Here is a 19,491-nt window from a genome sequence, read left to right on the forward strand (position 1 = left end):
AGGTTTACCACCCCAGTTGCTCCCTGGGTTGCCCGGCCTTCCGCCTTCAACTGAGAGTTACAACATTGGCTTTCCTGGTTCTGAGGCCTGGGGGACTTGGACTAAGCCACACTACCAGCATCCCACAGTCTCCAGCTTGCAGATGGCCTGTTACAGAACTTCTCAGCTTATATAATCACATAAGCTAATTCCCCTAATAAATCCCCTCTTATATATCTAAAGAGTTATACAGTCGTCTTTTAGTATCCATGGGGAATTGGTCCCAGGACCTCCTTCAGATAACAAAATCTACAGATGCTCAAATTCAGATAGAAAATGGTACCATATTTGCATATAACCTATGCACATCCTCCTACATACTTTAAATCATCTCTAGATAACTTCAAGTACCTGATCCAATGTAAATGCTATGTTAATAGTTATACCGTTTAGGAAACATTGTTAAGGGAATGACAAGGAAAAATGTCTATACACGTCAGGTATGAATGCAAATTTGTTTTGCATTCAATGGTGGCTGGTTGAATCCATGGACATGGAATCTACTGACCATATATATATATATATCCTTTTGATTCTCTCTGGAGAATTCTAATATACTAACTTAGTCAACAGAGAGCTATTAAGTGCTTACTACATGCCAAAAATTTAGCTAAACCCAAAAGAATAGAGAGGATGCAGACTGGTTCTCCACACTATACAATAAGCATAAAGCCTTTCATTCAGATTCACCGTATGTAATATATTAAGTCACTGTTTAAATAAATTTAAGTTCTACAAAGCAAAGACCAAACCATCACCAGGGTCAAGCAGATTCTCCTCCGCATATGTAATATTAATCTGTTGGCTGTGCTTAACATTTATTTATTTATTTTGATTTTTTTTTTTAAAGACGCAGGGCCTTTTTCTATTGCTCCTGCTGGAATGCAGTGATGTAATCATAATTTGCTGCAGCCTCAGACTCCTGGACTCAAGAGATCCTTCTTCCTCAGCTTCCTGATTAGCTAGGACTACAGGTGTGTGCCACCATCCCTGGCTTTTCTTTATTTTTATATTTTTGAAGACCAGGTTTTGCTTTGTTGCCCAGGCTGGTCTCAAATTCCTGGCCTTAAGCGATCCTCCTGCCTTGGCTTCCCAAAGTTCTGAGATTACAGGCATGAGCCACCATGCCCAGCCTTAAAGTTAAAAACATAATTTTGCTCCCAAACTATGGATATGAGTAAACCACATCCTTGGCAGTGACTGCATTCTAGGATAATTTTTAATCATTGACAAAAACAAATTATTCTTCCTATCAAGAAAAAATACTAGTCCTGAGGATAAAACACTAAACATTTGTCAAGAAAACAAAGTCCACCATCAATGAAACGAAAGTATACAAAAAAATGCACAATTCCTAGGGTGGAAATTTCCATCAGTCAGATACACTCTTGGTAAAAATCAAGGGCCACCATATCATTTAAGTTGCAAAATTAAAAGTATTTTAAGTTCCTAAGTTAAATAACTCCAAATGTTTCTTATCAAGAAAAAAGCCTCTCCACCTAAACACATAGCTACAATTTATAATTACCAAAAGAAACTTCACAATGGCCTTTTGTAAAAGATGATCCTCATGTAGCTAGCCAATTTCTCATTCCCTCTTCTGTAGTGCCTCTTTAAATTACCATTAGGGCATTTACAGTCCAGAGGTTAACATTGTTGTTTCTATATGAAGTTTATAAGGAATACATAATTAGAACTTACTTTCCACTTTTGGTAATATGCTTGCAATTGTAGCCACTATTTCATACCATTAACCCCTGAAAGTGAAGGCAGCTAGCAGAGTAAGGAGACCTTGAAAGTGGCACAGAAGAAAGCTGGCTGGACCACATGAAAATGGAACTCCTAAATCTGCCTTCACAAGTGCAACAGTCTAGCGGAAAGAACTACCCAGTATAGAATTAACACTCTAATCCAAATGAGAGGATAAATCTCTCTAAAGTTCCATTTTGATCAAAAATATTATTATAAAAACATTTTAAAACCATACTAAACTTATATAGTCCCATATCCAACCTCTAAATATGCTACAAAGACACAATAAAAAACAGATTGTATAGTGAACAAATAAGAGATATAGGAGCCCCCAAACAGTATATGGTCCATGAATTTGGGGTAAAGTCAGAAATTACCAGCCTCTGAAATTTAGGTTAATTATAACTTAAAAAATCAGCCCCAGTGACGGGATAAACTGGCATCCTGTGCTCCTACTGAGAAGGATACAGTGTCGCCTGTGGAATATTCCTGTCCAAAATGCTTAATCTGAACCTGATCATGGAAAAACAATCAGACAAATCTAAACTGAAAGAAATTCTGCAAAATAACTGGGCTGGCCTCTTCAAAAATGTCAAGGAATAAAAGACAAAAAAAAAAGTTGAGAAATCATTCCAGATTAAATTCAATAAATTTATATTGAATACCTACTATCTAAATAACAGTAGAGTGTGTTAAAAAAGTTATATATTTTTTATAACAAAAAAAGAATATGTTACCTTACATGGCAAAAGGAACTTTGCAGATATGATTAAGGATATGAGATGGGAGATTATTCTGGATTATTCATGTAGGCCCAACTTAATCACAAGCATCCTTAAAAAGAGGGAGACATGAGTATCAGAGTCACAGAGGAGATGTGATAATGGAAGCAAAACCTAGAAGTATGCCATTGCCAGAAGGGGCCATGACCGAGGAGTACAGACAGCTGCTACAAGATCAAAGGGACAAAAAATGGATTCCTCCCCAGAACGTCCAGAATGTATCAAATTCTGCCTCTAAATCCTATCTCTACCAGGTGGAAAAAGACATCTAACCATGCCATGTCCCAGGCTCTCTGTAAAATGAGGATAATATTATTATAGTACCTTCTTCAAAAAATTATACCTAGTTCAATGAATTTGTCTATAAAAGCCTTAGCACAGACACCATTTAACACTTCGTGTGTGCTCGGTAAATATCAGTGGTGTTCATGACCATGATGATGGCAAAGAGCCACCAGATGCTGGGGAGGGAAACAGAGAAACAGACTAACATTGTCACTGTCCTCACTGCACTTACATTGAGATGTGAGTTAGAGAAAAATAACCAGGCAATTCTAAGACTGTGCGATAGATGCACTTCAGCTGATGAAAGGCTCTACAGTTCAAAGGAGGCCATTAGGTCTTTCTAAGCAAGGAATGCTGGCATTGGAATCCAGGTAATGGCAGAGAGGCGAGGCAACTAGGATAGGAGAGCTCAAACTTGGGGACTGCTAGAATGGTGAGGCAGGGGAGTGCTGCAGCCCGAGTCTAGTTCCTGGCTTGGCAGCTGAATGGGCTGTGGTGCCAGTCACCGAGAAAAAGGAGCCCAGGGCATGAGCAGGTTTAGGGGCAGAAAGAGAGTGAGTTCATGCTGGGTCAGACCCAACTGGAAGGGCCACCCAAGAGGACCTGTGCTGGAGTCACAAAGGTGTGTGGCAGAGAAGTCCTGATCTTGAGAAAAAGGGATACACTCTGCATTCCCCAGAATAAAACACCTAAACCAAACAGATTTTATCTTGTTCTTGCCTGGATTTCAATTTCAAAACATGATAAAGAAAAATAGAGTAGTCCTATCAATCTTACGTATTTCACAGTGTAACTATATAAACAGAAATTAGGAGGGATATTTGTGGCTCTCAATAGGTTCACTAAACCTAGAATTTTAAATTCCCCTGCCAGAAAGTTAGTATGGTAGCCAGATATTTTACTCTACTTGAGAACATTATTTTGCTTACTAAAGGTAAGAAAGAAAACATTTATAAACTCTTATTTCCTAGGTTATAAAGCATATAACCCCTCACTTATATCCCCCCAAAATAAAGTTGTCAGGAACAACTCTAACCATGTGTGTTCATATCTGCGGGCAAAAATACATATACTATATTGATATCATAAAGAAAACACTAGATTCAATCTTGGTCCATAGAGTCTCAATTAGTAATCCAACCAGAAGCTGGATTTGCCACACAACACAAAACCAGTCTTGCTGCCACATTATGTGCTCATTCAGTGTGTGCCTGACAATGGCTACAGGCAACACTGACTCTCTGCCTACACACTGTCTTTGGGGTACACCGAACCATCTGTTGGCTGAATCTCAGCTCAAACTGTCTTAGCCCATTTCCTTGTGAAACAGATGACTAATTGTCCCCAATATCCATTCTATATGTTCCATTAGGAGTAGAACCCACAGAGTCTTGGATGCTTCCTAGAGTTCACCTTTCTAAGCTTCTTTGGTAGTCATGTATCACCACATGACTTAAGTTCTGGCAACTGGGATGTGAGGGGAAGTAATGTCTGTAATTTCCAGATCATGCCCATAGAAGGGAACTACTTGGCCTCCACTTTCTCTTTCCCACAGAATAAACAAACACACAGGAGTGGAGAACCATCTGCAGCCTGCACATGAGCAGAACCACTGAGGCAATGAAAGAACGACAAGCTAGAAGGAGCCGAGCCCCTAACAAACTCATGAAGCAAAGAGCTAGATTCCAAACTGACTACTGGCTTAAATTTAAAATTTTATATTATTTTATTATTATTTTTAGAGACAGGGTCTTGCTATGTTGCCCAGGCTGGACTTGAACTACTGGACTCAGCCTCCTGAGTAGCTGAGACTACCGGCACACACCATCATGCCTGGCCAGCTTGTATTTTTATATGAGAAACTTATTCTGCTTAAGCTACTATTACCTTGGTCTTTATAAAAACAGCCAAGCCAACATCTTAATTCATTTCCACTCAAATCATTAAAAGTATGATTATGCAGAATTTATTTAATTAAGGTGTGGCTCACTTTGCTTTAGAGTTTTTCATTCCTTTATAATAACTGCAGACATCTCAGCATCCCACACAGTTCACAATAAATGTTTATGCTGGACTCTCCAAGGGACATAATAATAAAAGGTAAAGTTAATACCACTCCTCTCCAAATGGTCATCTATTAAATCTGTTCTTTAATTTGTTGCTTGAACCAGTATTTGCAGAGCCCAAGTGCAAAACTTCCAACCTATCTGACAAATTTTTAACCTTAGTGTTATATATGATGACAACATTCTATACCCAGCATTAGGACTAGGCTACGCTGGTTTTCTTTTTTCTCTAGGAGAGAACAGATTGTACTAAGTCCTGTATATGCTCCTCTTTGGTATTTATGGCAGGCAGAATAATGCCCCCCATAGAGTCAATTACCATCACAACCCCAACCTGTTCATTTCCTAATCCCTGGAACCTGTGACTATGTATGTTACCTGACATGGCAAAAGGAACTTTTAGATATAATTAAGGATCATGAGATGGGGAGATTATTCTGAATTATGCATGTAGGCCCAACTTAATCACAAGCATCCTTATAAAGAGGGAGATATTATTTTTAAAAATTTAAAAAAAAAATTTTTTAAAGCGCTTGCTTCGGTAGCACATATACTAAAATTGGAACAATACAGAGAAAATTAGCATGGCGCCTGAGCAAGGATGACACGCAAATTCGTGAAGCGTTCCATATTAAAAAAAAAAAAATTAAAGAGGGAGACATGAGTGTCAGAGTCATAGAAGAGAAGTGATAATGGAAGCAAAAGTTAGAAGTATGCCATTGCCAGAAGGGGCCATGACCGAGGAGTACAGACAGCTGCTAGAAGCCCAAAGCGGCAAAATATGGATTCCTCCTCGAAACGTCTAGAAAGAACACAGCTCTGCCAACACCTTGATTTTAGCCCAGTGAAACCCACTTCAGGCTTCTGACCTCCAGAATTATAAGAGAATCTATGTTGTTTTAAGCCACAAAGTTTGTGATAATTTGTTACAGCATCCATAGGAAACTATATACAGAGTCTTTACATGTAGTGCTGTATATTGTAATAACCCAACTGAATTATGGTAGGATTTGTCCAGACCTAAAGAGCTAAATGAAAATATACAATCTTATTAATAATATTGTTACTAATATTATCAGTAGTAATACTAATAACATACAATTGTTTTGCCTTTGTATTGTAATCACAAAGGTAGCTCTCCCTGCCTCCCTCCCCCAGCAAAAAAGAAATCATGGAAATTGAATAATGAGTAGGTACAAGCAAATCTTATAACTAGATAAAAGGATGATTTCCACCCACAAGCAAGTGACTCTTCATCTCAAAGTGAAACTGAATGCCATTTTTACTGTTATTGTTTTGAAGGATGAATTCTTTCTCTGCTAGTAAAACAGCATTTAGGCCGGGCGCGGTGGCTCACGCCTGTAATCCCAGCACTTTGGGAGGCCGAGGCGGGCGGATTACTAGGTCAAGAGATCGAGACCATCCTGGTCAACATGGTGAAACCCCGTCTCTACTAAAAATACAAAAAATTAGCTGGGCATGGTGGCGCGTGCCTGTAATCCCAGCTACTCAGGAGGCTGAGGCAGGAGAATTGCCTGAACCCGGGAGGCGGAGGTCGCGGTGAGCCGAGATCTCGCCATTGCACTCCAGCCTGGGTAACAAGAGCAAAACTCCGTCTCCCAAAAAAAAAAAACAAAAAAAACCAGCATTTAATAATTTCTGCAAAGGCCAAAGAAGAATTTAAAGAGTTTTTAAAGCTCTTATTGATGACCAAAATCTGTAACCATGCATGATATTCTCCTGGTATTACTTAGTTCAAATCTCTATCACTTGTTTCAATTTTAGTTCATGCAGCTATTGGGTACAGAAAAGCAAACAATCACCCCTGTAGCTTTAATGGGCTTTAAATAGTACCATTCCTGGAGAAGGGCAAGATTCACTGACCCTGACTTCATTCATCTGGGCCTCCTGTGTTCAATGTTGGTCAAAGGGGTTCACAACCTACAGGAAGGTCACTAGAAGCTAAAATTATCACTGCTCCCTTAACCTGCCTCTTGTCAGCACCAGCTAGTTGTCCACCATTGTGCTTCTGGTTCCATGATGGTTGTATTACAGTTCCCAACTCAGAGAGGTCTCGGTGCAACACCTTTGTAAAATGCTTACCCTGCCATTCCTAAGAGAATTCCGAAGCAATGCCCTTGTGTGCCTCTCTGGCCCAGAACCCATCCATGCCTGACTGTAGAAGGTTCACTTCAAGATCACATTCTTAAGCATGGCCTGTTTTCGTTGCCAGGATTTCAAAAAATCATAGAACCACAATTGTACTATAAACTCTTGGCCTAAATTTACGTCCCCTCCTTCCTCCTGACCAGAACCAAATGAATGTTGCTTAAGACCCAAAACAGAGCCACATAACAGGACTCCTTTTGTTTCAGAAACTAAATTGCTTCTTTCTGATACATCCCTACGTTACATTAGGAGAATAACACTATCTCCTGCGCTATACTCATAGGAAGTAGAGAGTTATGTCCTTGGAGCAGATACTTGGTTTTAAAGATGATGTTGTTTGTTTATTTATTTACCTGCTTCCCTCTGTCTCAATTTGTTCTGGGCTTTGGAAGCCTTCATATCTCCACCACTGATAATGTCTATGTTTTTCTACCTATACCTTAAGTTTCCTGCCACATCTTCCTGAGGTAAGGCCCTTTAAATAAGCATCACTGCTTTTCAGGGTCTGGAGAAAGGTCTGTCTACTCCAAATCTCAGCAGGAAAGGTGGACGGCAAGCACCAGATATCTTTTGTTGTCTCTGAGTAATGCTCTTTATTAAACCTTTTAATGGTAGGACAGATTCACCTGTATATCACACACTTAACCTTGGAAGCTTTCAGTGTCTCTGTCCTATATATGTTACAATTTGGTCCTGCTCACTTCAGCTTATGGATTCCTTATATGAAAATATATGGCTTTTTGCTCCTTAACTTTTAAGTGTTTAACTAGCTGCTATTTGGCAATAACATTAAAAGCACATAGAAAAACGATTCAAGCTCAACAATCTAACACTGTTGCTCATCCTCATCCCATAAGCTAAACCGTAATCTTTTTAGATTTCCTCTTCTACTTTTTGTTTTACCCACAACTCAGCATTTATTTCCAAGAGGAGCTAATAAGAGTTTTTTTTTTTTTCTGGTATATTTATGTTATTTGCAATTTACAAGACTTTTTTTCCTCCCTGTGTTAGTCTGCCAAAATAAAATACCATAGACTGTGTGGCTTAAACAACAGAAATTTATTTTCTCACAGGTCTAGAGGCTGGAAGTCCCAGATCAGAGTGCTGGCATGGTCGGTTTCTGTTGAGGGCTCTCTTCCTGGCTTAAAGATGGCCACCTTCTTATGTCCTTATACGGTAGACAGAAAGAGAGAGAAAGCAAGCCCTGGGGTCTCTTCTTATAAGAGCACTAATCCCATCAGGAGAGTCCCACCCTTACAACCTCATCTAAACCTAATTATCTCCCAAAGGCCCCATCCCCAAACGTCATCACATTAGGAGTCAAGGCTTCAACATATAATTTTGTGTGGGACACAATTAAGACTGTCACACTCTCTCCTTTTAGGGACAATTTTTATCTGCCTTGGAATGAATTCATGACCAGTGTTTCTTCATTAAATAAGCAGGGACAGAGACTGAACACCTGTGAGGTCTCAGGTCCCGACTAACTGCTAGGTATTCACAGAGGAATACATACAATTCCTGATATCAGCAGTCCCAATATTCCCAAGTTCTAGATGGAAATACCTGGTTGTGCTGGCTTACGGCAGCAGCCATGGAAATATGCCAGTCAGCACTCCCTCTCTAGAGAAGCACAACTAACTGACAGCCTCCAGCTGCCACAGCTTCAGGTCCACCAGGGCATTAATGCAGACACTATCTTTCTGCTGGACTGCCAGCCAGCTCCCAAGCATGCAGAGGTACTGGAATCACGCCGTTGTTGCCCAGTGTGAAACTCCAGCAACAGGCAACTTTGCTTAGGGAAGACCCATCCATCCAATCAAGACTTCTCAGAACTATATGGCAGTGTAAAATTCTTCCCAACCCTCCTTCCTTCCCACTCTTCCCTCACAGGTGTCAGACTCACAGCATGGTCTGAAGGCTCTCTCTACCTTTTGTGATTTCCTCCCTCTTTCCACTTCAAAGACATTCCCCAACTTGCATGCCAAATCCCAATTTGGCAACTGCTTCTCAGAAGATCTGGGAAAACAGACTCAGAAATTAACTTCACATAAAATAACTAAAAGACATGTTTAGCTTCCAAGTAACCTATTTGTCTAACTGGGGACAAATACTCATCTGAGACAGTTAAAACAAAAGGTGATAGAAGAAATAAAGAAAATCTGGTTTTTCTTGCATTCAAACAAAGCAAAACAGAAAATTATTCTCACTATAATTTAATATAATGACACATACAGCTATTGAGCATTTGCCAAGTGCCAGATGTTGTGCAAGGTACTATAAAGGCTATAAAGACAAACTCAAGATAGAGTCCCTGCCCTCAAGGAACTTATAAGCTGCACTCCTATCTTTTACTCAGAATTTTTACATCATTCATTTTAAACAAATTCCTTAAGCATTTTGTACACATGTATACATGTTCTTCTGTGCAAAGTAAATGACTAAACAAAATTACTTCATGTAAATCTTTTTAAGTCCTTATTTAGAAAATAATTTTGTCTTTAAAAGTAAACATCACTATATTTCCTGTCTACAGTCTCCAAATCCCCTCCCTAGGCCTCTAAAGGGAAAATGTCAAGACATTTTGTCACTTAATCTGATTAGAAAAGTCTGTCATGCTCATCTACATAAATACATCTCCAAAATCCCAAGTTAAGAGATGAATTCAAGGCATTTGGTTCAACTGACACAGGCTGGTGAAAAAAAAAAAAAAAACCCCAAACATCTTAACATATTCATATTTTTGTTCTTGTATTGTGAAATATCTACATACGAAAAGTATATAAAGTAAATACGTAGTTTAAGGAATAACATAAAGCAAACACTGTGTACTCACCATTCAGGTTAAAAACTAGAATATTACTATAACTTTTTTTTTTTGGAGACAGAGTTTCGCTCTTGTCACTCAGGCTGGAGTGCAGTGGCACAACCTCAGCTCACCACAACCTCTGCCTCCTGGAGTTCAAGCGATTCTCCTGCCTCAGCCTCCCAAGTAGCTGGGATTACAGGCGCCCGGCACCATGCCCAGCTAATTTTTGTATTTTTGGTAGAGATGGGTTTCACCATGTTGGCCAGGTGACCTCTGGTGATCCACCAGCCTTGGCCTCCCAAAGTGCTGGGATTACAGACGTGAGCCACCACGCCTGGCCTACTATAATTTTTAAAGCACTTTTCCTTCCCTCCACTGCTTTACAACAGTTTCTCAACCTCACATTATTGACATTTTGGGCCAGATAATTCTTAACCAGCACATTTTGAATGTTTAGCAACAAATCTGGCCTCAACCCACAAGATGACAGTAGCATACCACCACCACCACTACCATCAATTGTGACAACCAGAAGTGTCTCCAAACATTGCCATATATCCCCTGGAGGGCAAAGTCACCCCTTGTTGAGTTGATGACTACTGCCACTACCTGTGAGGTAATCACAGTCTGAATTTTTGCTTTTATTTATAATTTATCAACAGCTATAACCCTAAAACAATGTATTGCTTAATTCTACTGTATTTGAACTTCATAGAAATGAAACTGTACTCCATGTATTTTCCTGTGACTTGTTTCTTACATTCAACATTGTGAGATACATCCATGGTGTGTTATGAGCTTCATACAATCATTTTTTCATATATTTTTGCTGCTGTATTGTAATACATGAAATTAAAACTCCATAATTACTTAATCCATTCTATTATTGATGGACATTCATATTGCATCTAACATTTTGCTTTTATGAATATCTCTACTAGGAACCTTTCCTACATAGGTCTTCTGGTAATTACACAACAGTTTCTCTGAGCTATATACCTAGGAGTAGAATTGCTCAGTCACAAGATATGCTCATGTTTAGCTTTATTACTTTCCAAAGTGGTTGTATAAATTTATACTCCATCAGCAGTAGAGGACAACTGTCATCACTCCACATGATTTCCAACAATAGGGTCTTCACTTATTTTTTATAACATGTTGTATCACAAAAATATACATTGCTTACCGTGTAAATCCCAATTCTACAAACAGCAAATGAGATCTGGATACATTCAGACATTCTCTATAAGATTAAAATAAGAATAAGAGATTACAACAAAATGTTTGTACCAAAGAACTGTCTTCATTTCTCTTGCTCTTGTTTCCCTCTTTAAAGAAAATCTGCTATATTCCAACATCTGCCTTACAAGCAAGTGGCTGAATTTCTTCTGTCTACCTGCTTTCTAGGCTAGCTCAAATAAGACAGAGATAATAAAGTCTGGGGCATGTGGCTGTATCTTGAGACTATGAGGCAGATACTTTGTCCTCTAATATAAGAGCATCATTTGAGGAATGTAACCTATTGCAATGGTTTAAATTCATTTCTTTCAAATCTTACTCTAATATCCCATTTTAATAATACATCTTTGGCTGCTAAGTTGCTTTTTAAGCACTTATTTTTCAGTTCAATTCTTGCTAGATCATAAATGTCTATAATCCTTATAATGGATAGAAAAGAAATCTCTGTAAAAGGGAAACACTCATAGTTAAATGCTGAAAGTTATGAATGGACTAAATTTAGACAGAAGACTGAGGTCCTTGGTCTCAGAATATCAATGGGAGTACTCAACTTAGAATTCACAACTTCTAACTCCCAAATCAAATTCAGATTCCTAAAACACATGCCCACTCACAAAACCATGCATACCAAACATGAGTACTAGTTTCTTTTCCTTTCTTTAGCTGGAGAAATATTTTTAGCACATTAAATTAGTATGTAGTCAAAATAACCCTAACTTTATACAGTCAAACACTGTTATTATGGTTTATTGTTGACAAGTTAAAACTTCTCCCTAAAGTTTATAATGCCATAAATCTCAGCAATCATGGTTTTATCCATTGTGCCAAGGAGACAGAGACATAGGATCCCTGGCTTTCTGTGGTAGCCAAAAGGCTTCCAAAGATGCAGTCATTGAGGAAGACCAACAAGTGGCATCATATCCATTCTGCCTCTTCACGTAATAACCACTAGAAACTAAATTCTTATGATTAAAGGAATTTGGCAAAGAAAAGATTGAAAAGCCAAAGGTATATGCATGGACATTAAAAATAAAAATTATAGCAATGGAAAATCAAACTCAAAGATAATCTATTGAGTGAAGTACTTAAACTCCATCTAAACTTTCAAATAATTCCAAACATTCAATGGTGCTATTGTTCAAAACAAATGGCTGATGATTTCATACTGGGAATCATGATCACGTCTATTATTAAGTTATTATTATCATGACTGTAACATTATTGGGTTTATTTTGAATGAAATACACTACTGAAAACAAACGAGGTCCATGCCCTGGCATCCTCAGAGCCCAAGACTAAGAATGCTCATTACCTTGTCCAACACTATTCTTCCCATCTACCTTTGGAAATTGCCCCAAGTGGTACCATTATAACATAGTAGTGAATGACCGAACAACTCTCTTAGAATAAGCTGGAAAAGTTATTTTCCCTAACTGAAAGATAACTATCTTACTTTATACCACCTGGAAAAAAAGATTTTCCAGCTTTTCTTGGAGCTAAGTGTTGTCCTATAACTAAGTTCTCCAAAATGAGATGTAACTAAAAGATGCTTAAAGGAAACTGACTCTGAGAAGGGCTCCTTTTTGCTCTTCTGCCTTTCCTACTCCTTTTCCAGGCTGTAATGGAGACTCAATGTAGCTCCAGTGACAATCTTAGATTGTGAGGGCACAATGAGAACAGTAGACACATGATACAGCATACAGATAAGAGAACCCAGAGATGCAGGTGACAGTGGAGTTGCCATTTCCTCTTCTTTCAGACTTTGTACATGAAATAGAAAGAAACCTCCAACTTTTTGTTTTCTGAGACAGGGTCTCACTCAGTTACCCAGGCTGAAATACAGTGGTGCAATCTGGACTCACTGTATCCTCAACATCCTGGCCTCAAATGATCCTCCCACCTGAGCCTCCCAAATAGCTGGGATTACAGGAGCATGCCACCATGCCCAGCTAATTTTTTAATTTTTTATAGAGACAGGGGTTCACCACGTTTCCCAGGCTGGTCTCAAACTCCCAAGCTCAAATGATCCACCTGCCTCAGCCTCCCAAAATACTGGGATTACAGGCATGAGCCACCCACACCCAGCCCTCTAACTGGTTTAAAAACTTTATGTGTCTCTCACAGCCTAACCTAATCCTAACCAATACAGAGCAACATTTGTTTTTAAAAAGTAGGTATCCTCAGTGCCACGTGAAAGGGCTCTAGCATCTATCATGAGAGAATAACTCTTTTTGTGAGCTTTATATTTTAAAGAGGGAGAAATGTTTACTCTTTAGTTACTAAAAACCTACTTTCCACTCCTTCCTTCTCATAGTCCTAAAATGTACAAGTATTGTTGTTGCATTTGCTAAAATTATTACCCTGAAAACCCTCAATTTATTTTGTGTAACTTCTTTTCTGACTAACCATATTACCTCATTCTCTCTAACCTCTAATCCTTACAAATACTGCCTTATCCTTGAACATCCGACCTCAGACCAGGTGGCATGTCTATTGCCCCAGCTCCAAATTCATTCTAACAATAACATTCTCAACAATGGCCTCTTCCCTCTAATTACTAGGAGTGGGATACATAGAGATATTTAAAAGCATAACCAAACTTCCTTTGATCACAGTATATTAACTAGTAATAAATTTTAAATAATTATACTATTTCCCTATATAGATGCTCTATTTGCAAGAAACTATTTTAACTATAAATTCATGAGACATATGCATAACTTGGATGAAGGATAAGTAGTTAATTATTCCCAATAAAAGAATGAGTTTCAGCCAGGTGCGGTAGCTCACACCTATAATCCCAGCACTTGCTGAGATGAGTGGATCACTTGAGGTCAGGAGTTCAAGACCCCCATCTCTACTAAAAATAGAAAAATTAGCTGGGTGGAGTGGCAGGTGCCTGTAATCCCAGCTACTCAGGAGGCTGAGGCAGGAGAATCGCTTGAACCTGGGAGGCAGAGGTTGTAGTAAGCAGAGATCACATCACTCCACTCCAGCCTGGGCAACAGAGCAAGATTCCATCTCAAATGAATGAATGAATGAATGAGTTTCTACAGCAGATAAGCTCTAACCCAGTAGCCTCTACAGTGGTATTCACAAATCTACATCTAGACTTGCCTGAGAAAGAACTAAAGAATATTATTTCAATAACAAATCTCATCTTTGCTGCCTCATCTAATAAAAGAGCAAAAAAGATGTCAAAAACAAGACAGATTAGTTAAAATCTGTTTAAGAGAGGTCTATAGAAAAAGAATACCTATGACAGAAAAGAAAAAGAACACTAAATTTGAAATTAATGTGATTACTTACAGTTTAGTGTTGTTTTCCCTAAGAAATTTCAGAGGTAAGCATGAAAATAAAGGAGAAAACAAAACTTCAACAAGATGGCAGAAAATAAATATTATTTACTATACAGTCCCCAAAAAAATGATATCAAGGTATAATTTGAGTTCCATCAGAGGGTTAAAAACACAATTTTCTTTCAGAGAGCTATTTTTTATACTTAATATAATTGACAGCTCTAATTTTGAGGTCCTGTGCAATCCCTCATCCTGATACAAAACAAGATGACAGTTCTATTTTCTTCTCTATAATTGTGCTTGATGAAAATAAAAAAGTTAAAACAGCCAAGCCAATTCTTCAGAGTCCTGCAAGTCTTATGTTAAAACTGGTAAAACAAGAAAGGGTATAGGGAAGCAGTAAAACCCCTTCGAATGAGGCCCTGGCTTGGATCATCAATTTCCAAATAAGATTAACAAAGATCCAGCATTTCCTCTCAATAGCAGACAAATGGGCTGAAAGCAAAGATGTAGTAAATGGGGGATACAGAGAGTGACGACCCGTTCCAAAGTACATGGGGGCGACACAGTGCCGCGTGGGGGGAATCCTCTCTGGGTAAAGGTGGTCTGTCAATTATGCTTTAGTCACTCCTCCAGATCGGAAATAAACACTTGGGAATGCCACCTGCTTCAGAACTGGCATCTCTTTCTGTCAGTATTGTCACTGAAAATATTAACAGTGCATTAACAACTCCCTTAGTTTCTCCAAATGGGGAAAAAAAAAAAAAAGTTAAAAAAAAAAACTAATTATGAATCGGGCGCGGTGGCTCATAATAATCCCTGTAATCCCAGCACTGCAATCCCAGAACTTTGGGAGGCTGAGGCAGACGAATCACGAGGTCAAGAGATAGAGACCATCCTAGCCAATATGGTTAAACCCCGTCTCTACTAAAAATAAAAAATTATCTGGGTGTGGCGGCACGTGCCTGTAGTCCCAGCTACTCGGGAGGCTGAGGCAGGAGAATCTCTTGAACCTGGGAGGTGGGGGTTGCAGGGAGCCGAGATCGTGCCACTGCACTGTGGCCTGGCAACAGAGCGAGACTCGGTCTCAAAAAAAAAAAAAAAAACTAAGTACAAAATAAAATGAGGATTTATTTACAAAATGTAGAGTATTTTGCTCCTCAACATATATGTTATAGCTTCTTCAAATTAGGAAAAAGGATAATGATAATCTACCCAAAGAGAAACATTTGCAATCTAAAGCAAAGCTAATAAAATTGGCCTCTCAATATTTTCTAAAAATGTTTTCAGTGGTAACAGTGCCAACAGCATCCCAAGAGCATCTATACTTCCCAAGCAATCTACAAATGTCCGTGGATGAAACATGTAAGAGTTCAATCAGTAATTCAAAAAGGAATCATTCCCTTCCCTATTAAAAAATAACAATCATCAGCAGCAGCACATGATCTCTTCGTGAAATTCAATCACAAAGAGTTGAAAGGCCATCTAACAGAAATAACCTAAGATTTGAAAAGTCATCTAGCAAAAATAACCAAATGAAAGCATAATAATCATATCAAAAGTTACCAATTTCATCTGGTAAAATGTTAGCCCATCTTCCACAAAACCACTAAAAATCACATGTAATATCCAGACAAAAGCAGAATTTGGCTGAAATGCTGAAGGTAAGAATAGTTCTCATTCTGAAAAATTCTGATTAAAAAGTATGGAGAGAGAGAAACAAATTCCCTTCTAACTTATCAGAGTAAAATAATGAGTATCACTTATCTTGGAGAATTTATTCCTTCACTTTTGACCAGGCACTGGGAATTTAAAAACTTGGTCCAAAGAAAGAAAACAAAACACAAAAAATTTGCAGGGTTTAAAAAAAAAAAAAATGAGACAGGGTCTCACTCTGTCACCCAGGCTGGAGTGCAGTGGCACAATCTTGGCTCACTGCTGCCTGGATCTCCCAGACTCAAGCAATCCTCCCACCTCAGCCTCCCAAATAGCTAGGACTACAGGTGCACTCCACCACACCCAGCTAATTTTGTTTATTTATTTATTTTTCTGTAGAGATGAATTCTCACTATTTTGCCGAGGCTAGTCTCAAACTCCTGGACTTCAGTGGTCCTCTCACCTCGGCCTCCCAAAGTGCTGGGATTGCAGGAATGAGCCACTGTACCTGTCCCAGAGCATCTTTAATGTGGCAAGCACTTCTAGGTAAGTGTTAAGTATTCGAAGATAAAGAAGACCAAACCCTAACGTCAGTGATCCTCCAGCTCAGGAGAAAGCAGTAATTAAACATACCTGTGCCAGACAAGCACAATGTAAATGTGTTCAGCACAATAAGGGGTATGCACAAAGGGCTTTAGGGAAACAGAGTAGAGGCACTGAAAGTCATTCTTTTTTTTTTGTTTTTTTTGTTTTTTTTTTTTTGAGACGGAGTTTCGCTCTTGTTACCCAGGCTGGAATGCAATGGCGCGATCTCAGCTCACCGCAACCTCCGCCTCCTGGGTTCAGGCAATTCTCCTGCCTCAGCCTCCTGAGTAGCTGGGATTACAGGCACACGCCACCATGCCCAGCTAATTTTTTGTATTAGTAGAGACGGGGTTTCACCATGTTGACCAGGATGGTCTCGATCTCTTGACCTCGTGATCCACCCGCCTCGGCCTCCCAAAGTGCTGGGATTACAGGCTTGAGCCACTGCGCCCGGCCGAAAGTCATTCTTACAGGCGTGTCAGGAAAGACTCTGAAGCATCTCTTGAATTTTGAGTCTAAAAAGATTGAGAATTAATCAGGTTCAAAGGAACACAGAAGAAAAGGGGATTCCAGATAAAAGTGAAAGCAAGAAACATCCCATAATATGCATGCATCTGATGGGCTGCTAATACATGCCCTAAACACCTTCCTAGTCTGCAAATAATTGCTTCTCAATCCAATATCAATTATTGATAACTACTGACAATCTACATACTACTTAAAATGCATTCACATCAATATACAAAACATCCTCATTTTAAGACTTATCTCTAACTCCCTGCCAAAGGAATTTCTATGAGTTGGGGGCTTAGTATGGTCACATTATAAAGTCTGTTTTGCCTCCCCATCCTTTTAGATACAAAAGCCCATAAGCAAGATTCCACAGCTGACTGAACTCGCAGGCAGTTTAGCCTTAGCAGCTGACCAACAATGATGGTATGACCTAATATGAACAGCCAGGCTAGCCTAATCATATTCTCTTTCTCCCGAATTGAGTTGAAAAATACTAAAAAGATGAAGCAGTCCATAGTGCAAAATAAAACTGATGGAATACAAAAAGCAAAGCTATTAAATAACTTCATAACCATGAAGAATCATGGCAATCTAAATGTACAAAGCCATGAGTATGAATAAAAAGAAACTATACAAAAAACAAAAGCTATGCAAAGCAGAGGAGAATAACAACCCTGCTAATATCCCCAAGAGAAGTAGACCCAGAGAGAGATCAGTATATGAAGAAATGGCAGAGTGTAGTTGCAGACAAGTCTGTTTCTTAGTTAAAAAATTATATTCCTCAGTTTCCTTTGCAGCTAGGTATGGCAGTATGATCAAATTCTAGTAAATGAGATGTAATCAGTAAGTCTTAGAAGTCTTCCAGGAAAGAAGCACACTCTTCTTCTGCCCTTTCTCCATCCAGTTACCTGGAATGCAGAAGTGATGGTAGGAGCTCTGGCACTAATATTGGACCATGAGCTTATTAAAGTCTACACATAGTGGGCAGAAGTTTCTTGGGGCCCTAATGACTTCTGGACTTACTTGCCTGAGCAAAAAATGAAACTGTCAAAGCCATTATATGCCAACCAATTCCAGTCCTAATCGATACGGTGATTGAGAGAATGTGAGAGAAACACAATTTGAACTCAAGTCTTTTGGAGTTGGGGGCCAAACTCTTAATCATTATGAGCAAGTGCATCCAAACAAAGTCAAACAAACTGAGTAAAGCAGGTTTACAGGTTACATGTATTTTATGATTCAACAAATCATAAAAGCCTTATGACCAAAGGCCAATAAAAAAGAAAAACATGCTGATGCACTATCACTCACCTACCACAAATAACACTTTGGACAAGCCTCTTTGACTCTGTAGCCTACCTGGACATATAAGGTTTTTCTGCCAACACAAGTACCTATAATAAGGTATATGGGCAATAAAAACTTAATACAGGCACCAGCTCCTTATGCATGGCAGAAACCTATCAAATTCGGATTTGAAAGGAGTGGAGGAGATTTTCAAGAGCACACAGGATTCTGGAAAGCCTGCAACATATTTTGTAAGGAAGTAAGAGGACTTTCTCATTAACTTCAAGCAAAAGAATTCTCCATACGTCATTAACAACTAGAAAAGCTCAGTCTGGGCATTGTAACTCCCTAAACCACTGATACCCCAGTGAGGCAAGTATAGCACAGATCAGCAATCCCTTTGAAAGGCTCAAGGGTTTTAGATGCCCAAGCTGAAGCACCAATGAACTTCATTGGTATTAATTCTCTTCGTTAATTAAACAAATTCATATTTGCATTTGACCACCTACTTTGTGCCCAGCCACATCCTATGCTGGGGACTGTACAGTAGTAGCAAAGTCCCTGCTCTTATGGAGCCTACATTCCAGTGGTAGTGGCACACAAAACAACAAATAAAATCAATTTAGATGCTGACAAGTCCTATTAGAAAAAAAAAGAGAATGTGCAGGAGAGGGCAGATTTGGGGCACTGCTATTTTTAAGAGCAGATGTGGTCATTCTAACAATATTATAGACAATAAAAGAGATGCCAGAAAAGCTTTCAACAGCTTTGCTTCCCAAACCCCTTGCGTAGGCAAACACAGTATTCTACCATAAAAAGTCACAGCATTAGACACTCAATTCAATAATCCACAAATATTTATTGAGAAGCAGTTCTGAGAGACATTAAGAGCAAATCTAACAGATTTGGGTGTTAGACTTTCTGGAATCAAACCCAGCCATACAACTTACTATTTGTAGGAGCTTGGGCAAATTGCTTAACCTCTGTGCATCTTAATTTGTCCTTTGTAA

The 19,491-nt window shown here is 38.9% G+C and overlaps 1 protein-coding gene and 1 non-coding gene across 4 annotated transcripts in view; one reads left to right on the forward strand and one right to left on the reverse strand.

Annotated features, from left to right (window-relative positions):
• The window catches only part of ARL15 (ADP ribosylation factor like GTPase 15), a 433,767-nt gene that overhangs the window by 392,493 nt on the left and 21,783 nt on the right, over positions 1–19,491 (reverse strand). Inside the window, exons 1-2 of one of the 3 annotated variants that reach the window (XM_012449572.3) lie at positions 14,451–14,469; positions 11,089–11,145 (exon numbers count right to left, since the gene is read on the reverse strand). The exons of 1 other annotated variant lie outside the window; for it this stretch is intronic. In XM_012449572.3, the coding sequence (XP_012304995.1) occupies positions 11,089–11,142 (54 nt within the window). In that variant the 5' untranslated portion in view covers positions 11,143–11,145; positions 14,451–14,469. Of the gene's footprint in view, positions 1–11,088; positions 11,303–14,450; positions 14,470–19,491 lie in introns of those variants that run through there. One more of the 3 variants, XM_012449573.3, reaches the window with a different exon arrangement.
• On the forward strand, positions 5,454–5,560 carry LOC135274947 (U6 spliceosomal RNA). The gene has a single exon (XR_010342690.1). It is a non-coding gene; the product is annotated as a U6 spliceosomal RNA (small nuclear RNA).

This window comes from Aotus nancymaae, unplaced genomic scaffold, assembly GCF_030222135.1.
Source record: "Aotus nancymaae isolate 86718 unplaced genomic scaffold, 86718_ANA_hifiasm-v0.15.2.pri h1tg000014l, whole genome shotgun sequence".
In the NCBI taxonomy this organism is placed as follows: Eukaryota; Metazoa; Chordata; class Mammalia; order Primates; family Aotidae; genus Aotus; species Aotus nancymaae.